This window comes from Micropterus dolomieu, linkage group LG21 (assembly GCF_021292245.1).
Source record: "Micropterus dolomieu isolate WLL.071019.BEF.003 ecotype Adirondacks linkage group LG21, ASM2129224v1, whole genome shotgun sequence".
NCBI classification, from domain to species: Eukaryota; Metazoa; Chordata; class Actinopteri; order Centrarchiformes; family Centrarchidae; genus Micropterus; species Micropterus dolomieu.
In genome coordinates, this window is record NC_060170.1 from 8,734,570 (window position 1) to 8,753,780 (window position 19,211).

General features: G+C 40.7%; 2 protein-coding genes across 2 annotated transcripts in view; both read right to left on the minus strand.

The window, feature by feature from the left end:
- prkg2 (protein kinase cGMP-dependent 2) overlaps nucleotides 1-2,514 on the minus strand; it is a 32,557-nt gene extending 30,043 nt beyond the window's left edge. Inside the window, exons 1-2 of the mRNA XM_046034650.1 lie at nucleotides 2,442-2,514; nucleotides 1,092-1,623 (exon numbers count right to left, since the gene is read on the minus strand). Coding sequence (XP_045890606.1) covers nucleotides 1,092-1,623; nucleotides 2,442-2,508 — 599 coding nt within the window. The 5' untranslated portion in view covers nucleotides 2,509-2,514. The remainder of the gene's footprint in view (nucleotides 1-1,091; nucleotides 1,624-2,441) is intronic.
- A 4,291-nt stretch (nucleotides 2,515-6,805) lies between these two features.
- Nucleotides 6,806-19,211, minus strand: part of rasgef1ba (RasGEF domain family, member 1Ba) — a 33,237-nt gene continuing 20,831 nt past the window's right edge. The window contains exons 9-14 of the mRNA XM_046034872.1: nucleotides 17,767-17,846; nucleotides 16,056-16,151; nucleotides 12,873-12,968; nucleotides 12,162-12,285; nucleotides 10,726-10,798; nucleotides 6,806-8,427 (exon numbers count right to left, since the gene is read on the minus strand). Coding sequence (XP_045890828.1) covers nucleotides 8,403-8,427; nucleotides 10,726-10,798; nucleotides 12,162-12,285; nucleotides 12,873-12,968; nucleotides 16,056-16,151; nucleotides 17,767-17,846 — 494 coding nt within the window. The 3' untranslated portion in view covers nucleotides 6,806-8,402. The remainder of the gene's footprint in view (nucleotides 8,428-10,725; nucleotides 10,799-12,161; nucleotides 12,286-12,872; nucleotides 12,969-16,055; nucleotides 16,152-17,766; nucleotides 17,847-19,211) is intronic.

Consider the following 19,211-nt stretch of genomic DNA (forward strand, 5'->3'; position numbering starts at 1 on the left):
GACCTTGAGATTTGAGATTTTTTTCGAACTAAATGATCCTCAATGTCCTTTCTTCAAGCATGAAGCAATAACGTCCCCATGAGGCAGCACTTTGAGATCCAGTTACTTCCTTAATTTGATATACTTCCTGTCGGGTGAGACATAGTGTAAGACAGATGGTTAGACTAAATCAATGAAATAATAGTTAGGAGAAAGGTAATTGTTTTTGGAGCTCCTCTTTCATTGGAAAGAAATTAAGATTTATGTTTATACCTGCTGGTACAGAGATAATCACTGTTGTAGGTAATAAATGACAGAATAATACCATTGTGTCTATTTTTGCCAGTAGTTGTAAATACATAATCTCTTCAAAACTGAAAAGGCCATTTTTTTATTTCATGACAGTAGCAAATCGACACTAAATGGCCAAAAGTATTTGGATACCCAAAAATCACCTATTTTTGTTATTGTTGAATACCATATTTTAAAATCATGGGCATTAATCTGCTGCTGCCCCGGCTCAGATTTTATAACCTGGCTGCAGGGATTTGCTCCCATATCAGCCACAAGAGCATCCGTGAGGTCTAACACTGTTGTTGGGTGATCAGGTCTGTGTCTCACAGTCTGTGTTCCAGTTCATCCCAAAGGTGTTGGATGGGGTTTAGGTCAAGGCTTTGTGCAGACCTGTCAAGTTCTTCCACACCAAACTGGGAAAACCATTTCTTTATGGACCTGGCTTTGAGCGCGGGGGCACTGCCATGTAGAAACATGAAAGGGCCCAACATAAACTGTTGTCAGCATAAAATATTACTGCACACTGTGGTATTAAGATTTCCCTTTATCTGAGCTAAAGCGCAGAGCACCAAAAGTCACTGATCAGCCGCCGAAAAAAAAAATCTTAGACTGAAAACTGTTGCTTTTTTGCATGTCATTACGCTAAAAGCTTCTTGCCCACCTTGCATCCACTCCTTCTGCTGCTTGAATTTTTACTCTCCTCCACCTGGCTGAGATGGACTGAGCCTGAGGCTATCATGAACCTTTAACTGCATTGTGCATGGCCATATTCCTCCTCCAATTGTATTTTGCACCTCCCCTAAAGACAAACATCTCACCTTGCATCCTTTGGTACTCTAGCCTTCTCGAAAGAGAACTTTGGAAGGCTGCTGGAGTCGTAGGTCCTGGATGTAGGCTCGGCCGACACCCCAGCTTTAGCCCCTTTCCTTCTATTGAGGGTTTCCTTGATGCGAACACTGAGGTTGGGGCTGCTCTTGCCACTGGTTTTGATGGAAGGGGGCCTGGATGCCAGACTTGCAGATGCTCCCCTCTGGTTCTTCATCACGTCCTGCAGCTTGTTGAGCTGGATGCACTTGTTCTGCAGCTCCTCGCTCAGCTCGGCCAGAGCTCGCGTCTGTTTGGCTAGCTGCTCCTGGAGACCTTTGATCTGCTGGTCTTTGGCACAAAGTTCCTCATCCCTCCTCTTGCCCTCACGCTCCAGCTCGTCCACTCGGGCCCTCAGGGACTCCAGGGACACATTTTTGAACCCACCACTGTTATCTTTATGAGGTCGGCTGTTGGAAGCAGCAGCTGAGCCGTCTGTGTGTTTGTAACGCTTTGATTTCATTGAACCATTCCCCATCTTTTCACCTGAAGAGACAAGAGAGATTCAAAAGTCAATATCTGCTGAGAGAGTGATCCTTTCCAGCAGTACACTGACATTTACCACGAAAAGGTCTGTTTGAGGAAGCTGGGAGTGAGGTTTCAAACAAAATAGCTGACGCTGTGAGGAGAGAAAACTGGGTAAAAAGAGAGGCGAGCAAATCAGTATATCATGGCCAAAGAGTGTGTCTTCTCCATTTATTATTCAGAAGGCAGGAAGTATTACATTACATCAACAGACACCCCCTATCTGCCAGCAGCAGTAAAGGATATCAGGAAGCTTATAAAAAAAGAGATAACTAAAGAGATAAATAAAAAATACAATAACTTTAATAATATAATTGCATTCTGGGCTTGAAAGCATGCTTCTGTCCACATAGTAAGAGTGTATATGGGGGGGGGGGGGGAAATGTCAGAGAACAGTCCTGTGTTTGTTTGTCGCCCACTCACACATACAGTAGACTTCATTCATGGCATTCCTGCTGGCATAAAGATCAGACTGTTCTCCAACACTTTTTGAAAATCGAATTTACTGACGTCATTTAGAAAGCTATATAGAAAGCCAACTGGAAAACCCTCTTCTTTTTCCCCTTTGTTTTAAAGCTCCAACTCTCTGACATACTGACTTGCACATAAAAGATTTCCAGGAACGGATTTATGATGGTCATTTAAAACCTAATTCGGTTAAGTTTACTAATTAAAACGTCTCCTATGAGGATCGTGCACCTGCAACTTCCGATGCCTCGTCATTCTTCCCCTGATGGGAGTGATAACTGAATCCGTGTTTAGTTCGTCTCGGTACTTACCGGAGCCTTCAGACGAGCTTGGAAGATGATTTAAAAGAAGAAAAGATTTCTTTGCACATTCGAGCATCCGTAAACAGGCTGTCTACAACACTGGTCGCATCCTCTCTCCCTCTGTCTGTCCCTCTCTCGCGCTCTCTATCCTCCTCTGCTGTGCGCGTTCTCGCGTGCGCGGCAACCCGTTTGATTGGCAGGTCAGGTGAGCTGCATACACCCCGTTTTGAAATTGTTAATTAAGAATGGTGTATTTGTGTTAAAGGGTTATGTAAACTCCAAAACTTTATAGTTGTTGTAATAATAAGGCTAAATTTTAACATAAACTTAACATTTTGGCAATCAACGAACAAACTTTAAACTTTTTTTATTTTATTAACCTTTGTTTATTTTTGCAGTCTTATATCTAACTGCAGAGGGTTGCAGGAAGATGGAGCAGCATACTTAAAAGTTCTTTTACCGGGTCAGTGCAGACTGTAGGAACTGTCCAGGGAACAAAAAGTATAGCCGTTCACAACTTCAAAAGTGTAGGCTGTGGTGCCTGAGATGGCAACAGCCTCACTTGGCTACGAATCCTGCCTCAAGCCTGTAGTTTAAAGTTGCTATTTGTTAAATAAATAGATATGTTGAAAGTGGTGGTTATGTAACTTTTAAAAGAAGAAACAACACATTCTTCCTCTTGCAAATGAAAAGTTAAATTCAGAAGCAAATAAACACAACCTTGTTCGGGTCAGGTGTTCTATAAATAGTTTTTCTGCTGAAGCTTTACTTGGTCTGGTATGACCAATAGCGTGTGGTGGCTAATGTTAGCTGATATTAAATTTTGGTCAGAGATTGCTGTGTAAGTGTGTCATAACACTATGGGTGCCACTATTAGGCTCTGTTCTACCCTTTACCCTTTGCTGTTTGGCAATATGTACATAGACCCACTTTTAAAAAGCTGCATCAAGGTTTGTTTTTGGGGGGCCACTTTTTGGGCAGTGGAACAAAATGAAAACACAACATCCATTGCTGAAAGCTCACTGTGGGGTCATTGCTCTGAGTGACACCTTTTAACATGTAGCAGTTGTTAGAGATATTCATTAGAGCAGCTATAAAGAAGAGATTAGAGAGACAGTACAAGATGGTTTTAAATCATGTGAGTGCAATGCTCAGTCTGTCTTTTAATCGCATCCTTTTCCTCTTTTGGTCTCCATATGCATTTTACTTTCTGGACAAGCGAAAATGTCGAGACCCAAAGCTTCAGTCTTTCACATCCAGAAATGATTAATTGGTTTTCCCAGTGTGTTTGTCTGTGACGCTAGTTAGAGCAGCCTGGCCTGCAGCAGATTTTATTGACAGGCACAGAACAAAAATGGCAGGTGGCCAAAGCCAATTCATCTGCAGGACGCGGACCACAACAAAATAATCCAGGTCACTGACTCCCAACCTGAGCTTGAGAGGAAACTGAGAATCTGGCAAATGATCTGAGGACATGGTTTGAATGAGCACACATGTTTACCCTAAAGGCATGTAGCTGACTCTGATGCATGCCTTCTCCCAGTGGCTGAGTAGGGCTTCAGTAACTTAAGGGCATTCTGGCATAACACATATTCAGACTGGAAGAATTGACTGTTTTAGCTGCTCGATGACTCAGTTTTTAACCCTGCGACCTTACAGCCAGAAGGTTTGCCTGCCAGCTGGCTTTCTGTTTGTAGTTTGCATGTTCTCTTGTTTACGTGTGTTTGCTCTGGTTGTTTACAGTGTTTACATTCTTAGAGTGCCGGTTTTCTAACCGTATAAGTTGCAAGATGACATTATCTAGACCTCAAATCAATCCAATAAGTGGTGATTTATGATGAGATGTTGACGAGAAGGCTTGTTATTTTGCTCAACTCCAGATGAGACAGGATAATATTTAAATTGTCTCTAAATGTTGACATGGCATTGATGGCATGATAAAATATGACATTTTTAAAGTTTAGTGCAGACAGACAGAGGGTTATGCACGGGTCAACCAACACAATTTTTTAATTTTTAAGGCCCTGACAATATAAAACTGTTCACAAGAAAATAACATTTAAGATTAGAGGAAGGTGTGAAGATAAACAATCTAATAAATATTTTTTGTAGCACACGTGTTTTTCTGAGACCCCTTGGTTGGGAACCACAGGTTTAGTGTTTAATGGCCTTGTTGTTCTTTAGATAACATATTAAAGTACTGCATGTGGTATGTTTAGTGTCACATTTTCTTAAGGTAATGCCACAGAACAATTCTTTACTGGTTATTTTAATAATACGGTGTATTATTTTCTAAAATGTTTACGCTAACTGCCTTTTTATAGTACAGCAACAACTAGACACCTGTGTGATATCTTGATAGTATTTATAAGTAGGAAAAAATATTTTGAGTGTATAGTTTGAGAGTTTTTAATGTCATGTTATTAAGTAACTGTTTGTCAACAAACAAACAGTTACAAGCACTACTACTTTCACATTTGACATGATGACGTTCTTGACTAATAGTGTTTTATTGTCATTACGTTAATGCATCGTCATCCTCATCATTTTGTGCACTGAATAGAAAAAGATGACGCGTTTCAGGCCACGGCTCTGCATGATGCCATGTTTTCTAACACTGGAGTAAGGCTGGATATTGTAAGTTACTATGCAGATTTGAACACTGATCTAATTTGTTGTATGTTGAAACGCTGGTGTCGTTTTTAGCACATATGGTAACACGCAGCGTGTCAGCAGGATGGCAAGCGTGATGTGATCGTGGCTGCACGTATGAATCTTTATTTACATTAATAATGAGTTTTAAAAATGATTCATCTCACTTCATTATTGATTCAAATCTTTTTATGCATTGTTGTGAGTGAGAAGTGTAATTCAGCGGCACTGTCAGTTGCATTAACTTAATTTGGTCGCTTGGTGGAGCCAAATATGTATTTTTATTTTCTACCTCCATACAAAACATGATCACATTATTTCCCTGTCTCCTCACTGACCTCCTGAAATATTGATTGTACAGTTTTTATTTTATGATGTTGTCCATCCATATAGTTCTTTAAGTGTTTTTTTTTTATTGCTTTTCATTTTTCTCTGTTATATAACTTCTGTACTTTCAATAAGTCAGTTTCACTCACTGTTTGTTTTTCAGGTCTCTGATTTATACGGAATTGTCTATTACGCCACTTTGTGTTATGTTATAGGTTATGTAATTTAAGTGTGAAGTGTTATTCACTGTTAACTCCAACCCCACAACTTTCTTTTCATGCAGTCTGTTCCTGGATCCAGATGATCTGTGATTCTTCATAACAAAGGAACCAGAGAGGCAAAGCATTTCACCACTGGCGCGTCCACTTTCCTCTGCATGAAGTGCTCATTCACTGCTGTTTCAACAGGTTTGCTTCAAACTTGATGTGATGCATCACTTCAGTGACGCTGCCACAACTGACACCAAATTCATCTAAGCAAACAAACCTACAGTGTCTCAGTGAAGGGTTTCGGTGTTTGTAACAAATAATAGTGGATCCAAAAACCCATGCTGAATGATAATGATTGTTCATCATGTATGTTCATTAAAACGTCGCATCACTTTTTTGTTGATGTGGTTGTGATTCGACAAGTTAGAGGCCAAAGTAGCCAGTATAACATAGATTAAGCAGCTCCCAAGGCTTCAAAATGAATAAATTAATGTACTATGAAAAATGAATGATATAAAGCCTAAAGGTGCACTTCTTCATCTTGCTATGGTATCCATAAGCACCCCATACCCAAATGGTTCTTCCCTACTCAGTGTTGTTTTCTTCTGAGCTATGTTGGGAATTGTTGGGCTTCTGTAAATAACATCACAGAGTACGGTCTAGACCTGCTCTTTTATGAAAAGCGCTGTGAGATAACTGTTGTTGTGATTTGGCGCTATATAAATAAAATTGAATGTTCAATTGTCAGTCCACCGTATGACTATCTATCTATCTATATATATAGCTGCATTCATTAATATATTTGACCACTAGGGGCAGAAGAATTCTACAAGAAGCTGACTGATGCACAGACCTGAAATGCGAGTACCTTATTGTAGTTCAAGTTTCACTCACTACTCTTCACATAACTGTGAAAGGGTAGCTTTTCTTGAAATATCACACACAAATGGACTTATCTTTCTGATAAGTGTGTAAACTGAGAATCTTAATCAATGTCATTTTAAGACAATGTTTGATCTGTAGCATGTGATCACAATTTAAAATATACTAAAATTTTGGACCATCAGTGCGATGCGGTAGAAAGCTTCAAAAAGCCAGTAAGTGAACCCATGAGCGTAGATTTGTTTTGTTACACATCCACAAGTCAAGATTGAACGTCCATAACAAAACACAGTCACATGATAATAATCGAAACATTCTTTTATTAACTCTTTTAAACACTACTAATTAATTTATAAACAGTTCCTCCATTCCATTATAACAGTCCAAATACAAACGAATGAACACAGGGAGGGGGGGAACACATAATAAACCACAACAGCACTCTGTGTTGAGGGAGGAGCAGTCAAGGCAAAGCAGACGTCAGTCAAAACTATTTAACTTCATACTGTGAGCTGGTACCTTGAAAAATAAGTGTCTCATACAAACTTGTGTAAAAAATAATAGTTAAGCCAAATCTGACTACTACTTAAGCATGTTATGTACCTAGTACAAAATTAAATAACAATAAAATAAAAGTACATATTGGCATGACACAATGTGACTACACATAGATTTATAAATAAAACAAATATGGAGAAACTTTACTTAATAGTATGAAAAATAAAAACACAGTAAGAACATCATTTAGCATTTGTAGGGGTTTAAACAGAAATCCTCAGTTCACATTATTCAACCACACGAAACCCATTCACTTTTCTGGCTGAACCTCCAGGGGGGGGGGGGGCATTAACCGCACATTTTTTACATTAGAGCAGGAACAAAAGGGGGAAGTACGAAAGGTGGCCCACAGCAGGGCTCATCTTCTCAGCAGTACAGAGCTATTTTAACACTGATGATCAGGAGCAACAGGAAACACACCATCACACCTTCCATTTAACACTGCTGCATGCCTCAGTATGCTTCAAATGAAGTGCTCGGGAGATGTGGGGGAAAGGGGGATTGGGATGATGTTCAACTATACATGACACACTTAGGTTGAAGCTTGCTGATGCCTTAATTCGAAGCACACTGAGGCCTCGAGTGTGTCAAAGGTAATGACAAGGAACACTGTTGCTTCCTGCTTAAGAAAATCACAACTTTATACAACACAAACATAATACTCTAATACATCATCTTTAAACTGCAGCCAGTGCACTTTTTTTCTTACACATCACAATTAACAAACAAAACCTTCAGAAACATGACATGAGAGATCCTCAGGTATCATTCAAAAGGAAGGAGATGACGCAAAACTACAAATAATGGCTAGCTTAATGATAAACAAGTGTTGCGGGCACAGTTTGAGTTTTCCATACAAAGGATGCTGGCTTATGGAACCAGCATGAGTAGCGTTTCTGTTGAGTTAGCCAACCAGCAGCTAACTCTGTAGCTTCAGTGGAAAAAGAATGTGTTAGACTAGTAGGGGAACAAACAAGCCCAATGTCTCCATTTACACTCACAGAAAGTTTATCAGGGCGAAATGCTTCAGACAAGAAAAAGCACCTTGGCACCCCTCGGCTTTTACTTTGAAGGTTTGTAGCATTTCTTTTTTTTTTTTAAAAAGACTACAAAGTCATACAAAGAGATGAAAAAAAGAGCTGTCCTGAAATATACAGCACAAAGAGCAAGAGGGTAAGGAAAAGCAGAGCTTAATAGAAATCTGAAGCTGGGGGGAACACAAAAGATCCTCGCCAGCCAAAGTAGAGATTGTCATTTCCCTTCTAACATGGGGATACTTCATTTGGACAACAGCTCGCTTGTCAGGGTTTTGTCTTTATTCTGGTTTCTTCAGCAGAGAAGTTTAGACCCTGCTTAGCAGAGTGGATCTGTGGAGAGAAGAAAGAAACCACTGTTAATGTCACAAGACAGAAAGAATCAAGTGCATATCAGCTAAATGAAGAAATGTAAATGCATATCCATTCACCACAGCTGTTTTTCAAAAAAACATTTAAATTCAAGAGACATGATTTTAATTGGTACTCTGTAGAAAATGTTGAAAATTTCATTACAATTTACTCTAGTCTTAAGGCTCAAACTACAACTAAAAATGTTCAGAATAGAAATAAGAAAATTGAATACACTAAAAAAATTAAATAAAAAAATAAATAAAAATCAGCAAACCTAAAATTTCAAGGCAACTCACATCACTAATTCTTAGATTTTTGAGCAAACTACAAAATATTGTGCCGACAAGTAATGCTCAGATTATTCCCTTTTTATTCTAACTATGCAGCAAAAAACAAAAAGTGTCAACTGTAACATTTTTAATGGCAGCTTGTTTAAAGCTGGTTTACAATAGCCCACACTTCTTGTTTTAATGGGTGGATACAATGTTCAAACAACACATCACTTTCCACCAAACAAGGATATTTTAGAAAATAGATTTCATTCTAATTTGGAGATTTTAAAAAACACAATCTAAGCTGTAGCAACAGTTTGTATTTAGTGGATTTCTGGGTGTGTGTGTGTGTGTTTGTGAAGAGACAGTTTGCATAGCTGAGCAGCACGTTCTGCTGATGCAGCTCGGCTACAATAAAGTGACAGATCGTGTCGCAGCGGAGGCGAAGCTCAGGGGGATGCAGAGAGGGTTGGCAGGCGATCAGGAAACGTGACCAATCTCACACACACACAGAGCTTCAGCCTTACTGGGCCTTAACCCAACAGTCACAGGGCTCTGGGTCCAAAACCTGCTCTCACCTCTGACCCCTGCCAGCAGATATGATTCATACATCTACATGTGGGTGGTTGGGTGCGTGTGGTGGTCTGTTTTTGGCAACCTGCAGCATGACTGTCAGCTATGAATCATGTGTTCACTGTCTAAATAATGTCTGACTGTTGTATTTTCACATTCCAGTTTCCATGTTTTGGGTTTCTCTCTGTATCTTTTTTTGCTTCAGTTTATTTATGTATGTCTTTATAAAAAAATCTGTGAGTAAACTGGGTTTGGATGACTTTAAAAACAATAACCGGCAACTATATAACTATATCTATATATATCTCTATCTATCTATCTATCTATCTATGCATTCATTAATATATTTGACCACTAGGGGGCAGAAGAATTCTACAAGAAGCTGACGGATGCACAGACCTGAAATGCGAGTACCTTATTGTAGTCCAAGTTTCACTCACTACTCTTCACATAACTGCTGGATTTTTACTATCTTTAAAAAAAAAATTTTAATTGCTATACAGGATTCTGATGGTGGCGACATCGCCTTTGTTCAGCCACTTCTTTGCCAGACATAGCGAGGGTAGAAACAATTGAGCTTTCACAAATTAGTAAAAGCATTGTTATAATTTGATCTGAGAAACACATTAATTTGTTGTATTTGTGTTGACATTAATGCAGATCCAAATAAAGACTTCAAAACTTTTGTGGTTTTATTTACCAATCTAATGTGTAGCTCATCATCTGTGTTTAAAGCGATATCTTTTAGGACAGTCTGCCCCCCTACTTTATGTAGCTGTAACTCCACAACTAATCGATAGATATCTATCTATCTATCTATCTATCTATCTATCTATCTATACACACTTTTATTCCATAGAGTTAAAAAACTAAAACCTTAATGGAAGTGATGCACCAGACAGGATTTCTTGTTCTGTCGCTGCAGAAAAACCAAAACGTCCCGGACTCAGCTTCTGTCAATTAAAGTGTAGTGTGTGATGCTGAAGCATGAGGAAATATCCCTCTGTCAGCTCTCTGGGGATTTCTTCAACGAGTTAGAGCCGAATGAACAAAGACAATTTTCTCCCATCCATCTTCACTCTCACACACACAAACACACACACACACACTCAGTGCTGTGTGATAAGGGGGTACGGTGTGTGTTCATAGGACGTAATTGTGTGAAAATGACTGATGTCCTTTGCGTGCGTCTATGCAAGCGATGGTGTGACCAAGAAGAATGATGAGCACCTGTGTGCGTACGGTTAATGCATTTATTGAATAGCGTGCAGGTCAGCATCAGCGTGTGACCTACATCCCGCCGGGTCTGCCTGGTCAGCGGGGAGGCAGGAGGGGACGTGGGGTGACAGCCGTGATTGAAAGACTCCAAAGCCCTGAGGGGTGAGAGTGTGTGTGTGTGTGTGTGTGTGTGTGTGTGTGGGTTCATACACACCTCAGAGACTTCCATCTGTCCTTCTCCATGTTGTTCTCAGGCCCTTCACTCTCGTATGATGCCAGATACAAAGCTGCAATGAGAAAATCAAAACATCATTAGCTTTTCTTGAATGATTTTGTTTTTAAACATGGCATACACTCTGAACACCTTATGAAAGTAAAACTATTAAGTATTACTGATTTTCTTGACTTACAGTTAAGGCTCATAATATTCAGGGCTCTGGCTCACATTAGCAGTCTATTTGCATTTTCTTCTGCTCCACGTTCTAATACTGGAAGTATTGTATGTGATAGATGGTGTGTTTTTGCAGGAAAAACAAATTTTGGATGGGTGGGGACATAAACACTGTTTTTAATTCTTTTTTTTGGGTTATTTTTCGTTTATGCAGATCCATAAAAACAACATGACAATGCTCCATTACGTCTACTGAAGACCTAATGGCTGATGACTGTCCCACATGATGGAACTTTGTAGCCTTTAGATTTAATCTTCATAGTAAATCTTGAAAATCAAGTTACTGGTTTCTGAAGACTTATTTTACGTCAAACTCCTTGTTTGTTTTTTTAGCAGCGGCAGGCAGTTGGTTGATGCTCACTATCACCCAACACTGACACCCATGGATGACAGTGTTGTGGTTAAGAAGCGCACACAGCTGATTGGTCAGTTCGGTCGATGCACTTCATTGCAGGGGGATTTTACAGACCTCCCCGTCTCTCTGATAAGTAGGTGATAAGAGCCGGAGCCAGTGACACACGACTTTGGTGTAGATTAAAGGAGACAGAAACTATCAGTGCTGACGGGTGATAACAAGGTGTGTGTGATGTTTAGTAGGAAGGAAGTCATTCTGTGGTCTACTGTATCAGACGTTGAACCAGAGGACACAGAGTACACCACCGTGTTTTCTCCGGTTATTTATATCCAAAACACTTTTTAATCCACACCTACATTCTGTTATTACAGACGGTAATCAGCTATTTATAATATAATATAATAACAGTAGTTAAAGAGTATTTACTGATATGACAAAGTTATGTTAATGAACATGTAACTTTCCTAAATATGCTTCTGTTTTTAAACTTATTTCCATCTTTGTTCCATCATGTGAAGATACTGCCAGCAGCTGATTTGTCTAAAGACTGGAAGCATGGAAAAATGTGTGGCTCCATCCAAAAGTTTAAAAAACAACTTGTCATTTTTAATTTCTACAAAATATAATGTGAATAAGTGAGCCGGTAGGCATGTTTTTCCACTTGAGAGAGTCACGGAAACCATCCCCTTGCTGCCAGTCCACATTGTTTAGCTAGTGCCTGTACACATACAGCGTGGTACCAATCTGAACATCCTAGAAAGTGTGATTTTCCCCAAATGTCAAACTATTTTAACAGTCTTGGATTGTGATCCTATATAATCCACTCATTCATCGATAAACATACCATCTTCAGTGAATGCTGGGGCGGTCAGCAGGTACTGCAGGATCTTGCGATCCTTCTCAAATGGACACTCCACTTTCTTCCAGGTCATGAACTCACTCACTTGTTTGGCAAATTCCCAGAATTTCTGAAAGAAAACCAAAATACAAGACAATATAGGTTAAATTTCAGACATTTGTTTATCTTTAAGGGTGTACAATACATAGTATATGCATATTTGATTATTAATACTTAAGTCCATGCTCCAAACAACGAGCTAGATGGTAAAATTGTCATGCTGCCTTTCAACAATGTATACGAACTGAAGCTGCTCAGTGACCTAAAGTTACCACACTGTGGTTATAGCCAGCTGTTCTGAAGTGTTAATGTGTGCTGATGATGATGTGCTTTATAAGTCATAACAGGGCAGGACAGAAAAAGGGATCAGCTGAGTTTCCCAGGATAGAATGAATCCTAAAAATAGAGTCTGATTCAGAGTAGCTGTGACCAAAGACCAGTGGAAATGCTATGTTTGTTCCATGGAAACACAGCTGAATTTTACACACGCAAGTCCGACTTCTCTATTCCTGACGCTCTTTAGGGAAGTGGAAATAAATAGAATAAAATCCGTTGCCGTGTGTAGTAAACGCAGTAACGTTTTCTGACACAGAGAAGTCAGCTGTTGTAATCTGTCGCCGGGGAAACTCCCTCTGGGGAATTTCAAATTCAGTTTACCTCAAAGTTGATGTGTCCGTTCTGCAGCCTGTTGGCACATCCCTCGTTGAGGAAGTAGATGTCTTTTATGAGCAGGCTGAAGAAAGGGATGACTATCTGCAAGACAACAGAAAGAGAAAGGGATTTAATTTCACTGAGGAGATGCAAGGGGGATTTCCACATGGCTTACAGGTGTGTAATCTCTAAAAACACTGATTAAAAGCAAAAGGATTACAATTGAAAAAGAGGAGCTCCCATGTTTAAAATAATTTCCGGAGGGGGAGGGGCCTCTTCTGTTCTGATCACATCAAAAGAAACCCACTAGCTTCTCATTGTTACAGGCCTGTAGCAGCATTTATAAATACAATCTGTAATAACTTAAAAGAAATTACCTAGGACACATTTCTCCGACCAAAAATGGAGAAGTGAGACTAGAGTAGAGAGGATGTTTTCCAGAGAAGAAGAATTCCCCTTTAAAGTCCTTTTTTAAATAATTCATCGCCACCCTCATACAATGATCCAGGTCACTGCATGTCTGTGCACTAACACAGATGTTGATGGAGAGCACGGTTGGGACGAAGCACCAGACTCCATTCAAATAAAAGCAAATTTTACACTGATGGGATTTCTTCTTCTTCTTCTTCTTCTTCTTCTCCTTCTTCTCCTTCTCCTCTGGCACGGAATGAACCATCCGGAAATCAAACCGGCTGGCTGGCTAAAGCTGACATTTATCTGTTGCTAGGGCAGATAAATAAACACACACACAGACTTTTGTGTGAGTGTCGAGAGATGCTGCAATCTGACACAGTGACCTATAAAAAGAACTCGGTGTGTCACCTCTTTCCTGACAGTCCCAACACATCCCCACCCATGATTATCAAACATTCATGATGGTGGAGCTTTTAAAAGTTAAAATACCAGAGGGAAAGCAGTAGACCGAGCAATTTAGCAGATGCACATTTTTGTTGCGTTCTGTGTGTGTTATTGAGCCAAAGTCACTCCGATTGTGTCGGAGGTTGCACTCGAATAAACCACACACACCCTCTCCTCATTAGTTCTTTCTACTAAATAGATGTTTTGCCAAGCCAGTGAATCCATCTGATGTGTTTCTCTTTAACTCTGTTCTTGGCTGGGCCTGCACTGTAAGCTTGTCTGCGTGCCTCCACACCATCCCACAGCGCACAACCAGTTAACTTTAAGTCAGTGAAGTCAGAGAGTCTGCACATAGTGTACTCAGAGGGGTCTGTAGGGGCAGGACTGTTGTCATGCATGTACACACGACTGTACACACGTGTTCCACTTTTAGAGGGGGAAAAGTGCCCAACAGGAGCAGAGAGGAAGTCGTTTTCACAGCGGGATACATCAGGGATGTTGATGGGCTGGAGACAGAAGGGCGCCAGGTCTGGATTTCAGGCAAAAAATTGATCTTTATAGTTTTGATGGTTATCAATAGTTGTTGAAGAGCAAGTCAAAGTTATTTTTTTTCCTTTTTCAGTGGGAAATTAAGGACTGTAATCGGTCCATATTTCTTTTGTCTGCGCTGTTAATAGTTTTTTTTACTTTTGTTATAGTCCGTTCTTTTTGATCATTCTCTTAAGAGCTGAAACAATTACTCAAACTATTACTCGGCAGCAGATTTGATAGAGCAGCCTAAGGATTTTTTGCTTGAAGACGTCACCTTGGGCTCTGGCGCACTTGTGATTTGTGAACTTTCAATATTTTCTGACATTTTATAAACTTAATGGTTATATAAAAATAAAGATGAATCAATAAAGACGATATCCATAGTCCCAGTGTGTCAGTCAAACAGAGCTTCTTCTGAAATCTTTAATTAATCATCCACGTTTGCAGTACTTTGATTAAAACAAGCAACAGAAGCACAGCATGTGGCCCATCTGGGTGTAAAGTGAAATATTTTCTACATGCTTCTTTTATAAAGTGTTATTTCAAGTAAATGAAGCAACACAGAAACAGCAAAGAACAAAACTCAAGCAAAACAGGCTTTGTTTGAGAGTCAACAGCACTGAGGATGCCTAAGACTATAAACAACCCACCCCATCCCTACCCACAAGAAGAGGTCACAAGGGCAAGAACATACCAGACTTCTTGGGAACTTTCCGTTTCATGACCCCGGCCTCTTGTGCGCGTACGAGTTTGCATTTCTGAGCTCCAAAACAACATCCCTCACAAACCCCAGGGAGCCAGATACATATTGACAGTACACACTGTCTCCTTACAAAACACACTCATTCAACATGTGACGTGTGAAGAGAGACTAACCACTAACGTCTGGAAGCACACGAGCTCTGTGCTGGTTCAGATTCGGTCAGGGGCGGGTAACTCAAGGAGCTGCAGAGAACACTATGTGATCTGGCAGGCGACCGTGTTTTGTTCCCCCCCCAACATGTTTGATGAAGAGGAAACCAAGACCCTCCTCTTATAACGTGACCTCTCCGCTACACTGTTATGCAACAGGATGCATTCACTGGGACTCAAGTCCAGTGGCTGCTGATGCTGTAAACATGATGGGAACGCAGCTCCCAGACGATAACAAGGCACAACGAGTGGCAGCGCTATGGTTTGTTTTTCTGCTTTGCCTTCCTTTCCTTCAAGTTCAAGTGAAGATAAAAGGCGCTGTGATAACTGTCTCAAGTTTTTACATAACCGTAATCTCTGCTGCAACATGCGTCACCAACACTTTGTTCAGGGCGGGTCAGCGGTCAGAGTGCTTATTCTAAAACTGAAAGGTCACTTTTCATTCCTCCAGCAGCTGTTGAACTGTCTTTAGCAAGACACCAAATCCCAGATTATTCACTCTAAGTGGCTCTGGATGAGAGCTGCTGCCAAATATATGAAACGTAAACCAAAATCTGGAGTGCAGATGTTCAAACTTCTGGGGTCTATATAAATGGTGGCTGGATGTGTCAGTACAAAATAAATGTGCATGAACCTTTTGACAAATTGGACTCTATTGACTCAGACTTTATCCAAACCTTGACCTGATTCCTCAGTGGTGGTAGTTGTGCTAGAATTGAAAATTTTTGCCCAGCATAGTGCATTTAGATAGGAGCGGAACCACAGGTGAACCAATTCAATTTTTTTTAGATTATATTCAAATATTCGAAATTCCCCTTCCATGATGGTGGTGTGATGGTCCTACAGCTCAATCGTGTATGTACTGTACAGTGTGTGTGGCGGCCTCACCTTCTCTCTGCTGCTGTTGGCGGTGATCGATCTTTGTGTGGCTCCTCTCAGCGCGGTTCTGTAGTTGTAGAAGTTGCTGGAAGGATCCATCTGGTGCTGCGGAAAGAAAAAGGATACAGCGTCAGTTTGAGCGCAAACACAGACGAGGAGAGTTGCTGTGGAGTGGAATTGAGGACCCAGTGAGTGTCAAGTAATCAAGTAATTATATTCATTGCATTTACCCTGAGAGTTCTAGTTCCTGTTGCTGTGATGCTATGACTCGGACAATACTGTTTTGCAAAGCAAAGAAAAGTCATCCTCAAATGAACTACCTCCGTCCTGTACACAAACTCTAACAAATCTCTGTGGCGCACCACAATTTAGTAATGCAAACCCTCAGTGAAATAATCCTGTCTGAGTCATGTGATTTGATGTAGCCATCAAGTCTATGACCTCGAACAAACGGAGGAGCACATTCACTCCACGCAGCCAGCCATCACAGCAAATTATGACTCTGTGGGACAGAAACTTCAGGATGCACCTCAAATAGGGCTCACAGGGACAAAACAGGAGAGTAAAAGGAAACCATCAAACGAGTAAAGAGGTGAGGAGGTGTGTGATTGACAGAGAGAACGACAAAGAGAGGGAGAAAGACGGGGATGAACTCCAACGAGGCATGAAGGGAACCTAAAGAACGGAGTCTTTGAAAGCGTTCAGATCCCACAGAGGCTCCCAGCCTGACTCGTCTCCACCTCAGATCTCTTCTTTCAAAAGGTTGGGCTCAGAGAGCGTCTTCCCTGCAGTATCTGGGGTTTCCTCAGGTAACTTTCCCTCCACCTGCCTTCGTCCCCATGGATTCGTCAGTTCGACATGTTGGGTGTCAGATTTGCCTGTTTGTTGTCATTTCTGATGCCTTACTCTGGACGTGGCTTGAGGAACAAGTCTCTTTAGATTACTGCTACTTTGGGTTTTTGTATTTTTAATAAAAAGTAAAATAGTTTGTGATTTTTTCGCAGGGATTACAATCCAAACATGTGGTAATTATTAGATGTCAAAACAACAGGAGTCAACAAGAGTCCACAGACCATTTGGGTCAAATGAAAGTTGAGAAGATTTTGCATAGAAAGCTGAGACTATCACTCTGGGAAGTTTCAATATTGTTGCACATGAAACCATGTGCAACAATATTCTGCTATAATGTTCATTTTTAAATTATCAAGGGGAGAAAGTAGTGCTTTTCTGGGACCGGTTCGTTGTGCACTTCCTATAAAGTAAAATACAATACTATACAGTACAACCTAATGTTTTGATTGGTAATTGCAGTTCCAACCAGAATATCAATATCTATGTTCAACTCAAACACATTGAGTTTCTCTATCTGTGTGAGTCACAGCAAATCTCTGCTCTCCTACTCAGATCCATGTTCGCAAGAGCTTTCAGCACGACTGTGTTTATCTGTCTTTGTCATTACACTTAACCCAACAATTCACTGAAAAGAAGAAGCTCCCCCACATGCCCACAACACAGTTAGTAATCAGTGTCAAACACAACAAAACAGAGCTGATAATATGTGTGGGCACACAGGAAAACACCCACAGTGCACAGAGTCGGACAATTAAAACTGAAGAGAAGACAGCAGATTTTAAGACCCAAAAATATGTCGGCAGATAGATGTATTATGTCCATAAACAGTTCAAAACTGCCAAATTTCAATCTTTTCAGGCAAACTTACTTCTAAGATGTCAAACTTGGCTGTTTTGACTTTACTCCAGGTCTTCTTGAGCCGAGACACAGGACTCATGTTCATCCCAGCTGCAAGACGGACACAGCAAGACAAAAACAGACAGTGAGAGAGATGTCACCCGTCTAAGAAAACACCCAAACATGATCGCATTAACACATGGCATTTTCCCCATACAGCCAGATATACGCACATCCCCCCCTCCACCCTTCCTTCAATGACAGTCATCTTTTAACCCCCACCCCACCCCTTTCTTTCTTTCTTTCTACTGTTGTTTCTTCTGATGCAGCGAGCCAAAAGGCCACGGGAACAATGGCGTTAACACACGCCTCGTTTCCCCTCCCAGCGCTCTGCTTCCCATATGGTAATCCTCTGTGTGTGTGTGTTTGTGTGTCTGGTGCAGATTCAGGCACTGAGGGTCACCGTCAGAGCAGAATAACAACACAGAACAACCCTGTAGTCAACAAAAGAACTAAACTAAATATAAAACACCTCATTTTCATCCTGAACTCACTCCACTTCCCAGGACTAAGTTTGGATTTAACATGACACTTCAGCGCTGCAGGGCCCAAATGAATGAAAACCCAACCATGGCGGCATGTGACAGCGTGTGTCAGAACGTGTCTCGCCTAGGAAACGACTCCATCTACAAAGACACCAGTGTGTGTTTAAAAGACAGGTGTTGGCTGTGGCAGTCGTCCCATTGGGACACACACTCCCCTTTAAGAGAGCATTAATATTTTGTTGATAACTTCTCCTTTTCAGCACCGACACAATGTCGCAGAAGCAAAGACACACTATAAGTACTTTTATTTAAAAAATGGTCAGATTCTCTGCCCAAACACTGAGCTATCCATCTACACTAGAGGACTTTACTAATCCGGTTCACCAAATTTGCAACTTTCATGTTGCGATTTCATTATCATGTCCTCTCACCTAAGCGAGAGCCCTGTAACAAGTATAAATTCAATTTACTAGCGAGAAGTATTGCTTTTTTTCTTTTCCTATGTTCTCCCTCTGTTTGGGTCTGAATTAAGTCTAAATATCATTTCTATTTTCTGGATCAGTTGTCCCTACTGGATCAGATCCGATTTGAGGGTTAAAAACTCAAAACCTGGAAAAACAAAACCAAAGCCTGGCTAGATACAGCTTAAGGTGAATTAAAAAATTAGGTTTTCGTAATATGCATGAATTAACCCTTTTATTACATCACTAACACGCTGTCTAACCCTGGCGGTTCCCTGGAGACGAGGCTGGTAGAGAAGGGATTTGCCTGTGGCGTGCTCTCTCTCTTTCTCTCTGGGGAGAAAGACAGAACAGCTGGCACTCCAATATCCTCTACTCTGCGTTGTTCTACCCCCTCATCATCCCCCTCCTCCCTGGTGTAACCTCACTCTCTCTGGTCAGTGCTGACCATCTGCCTGGATGGTTTGTTC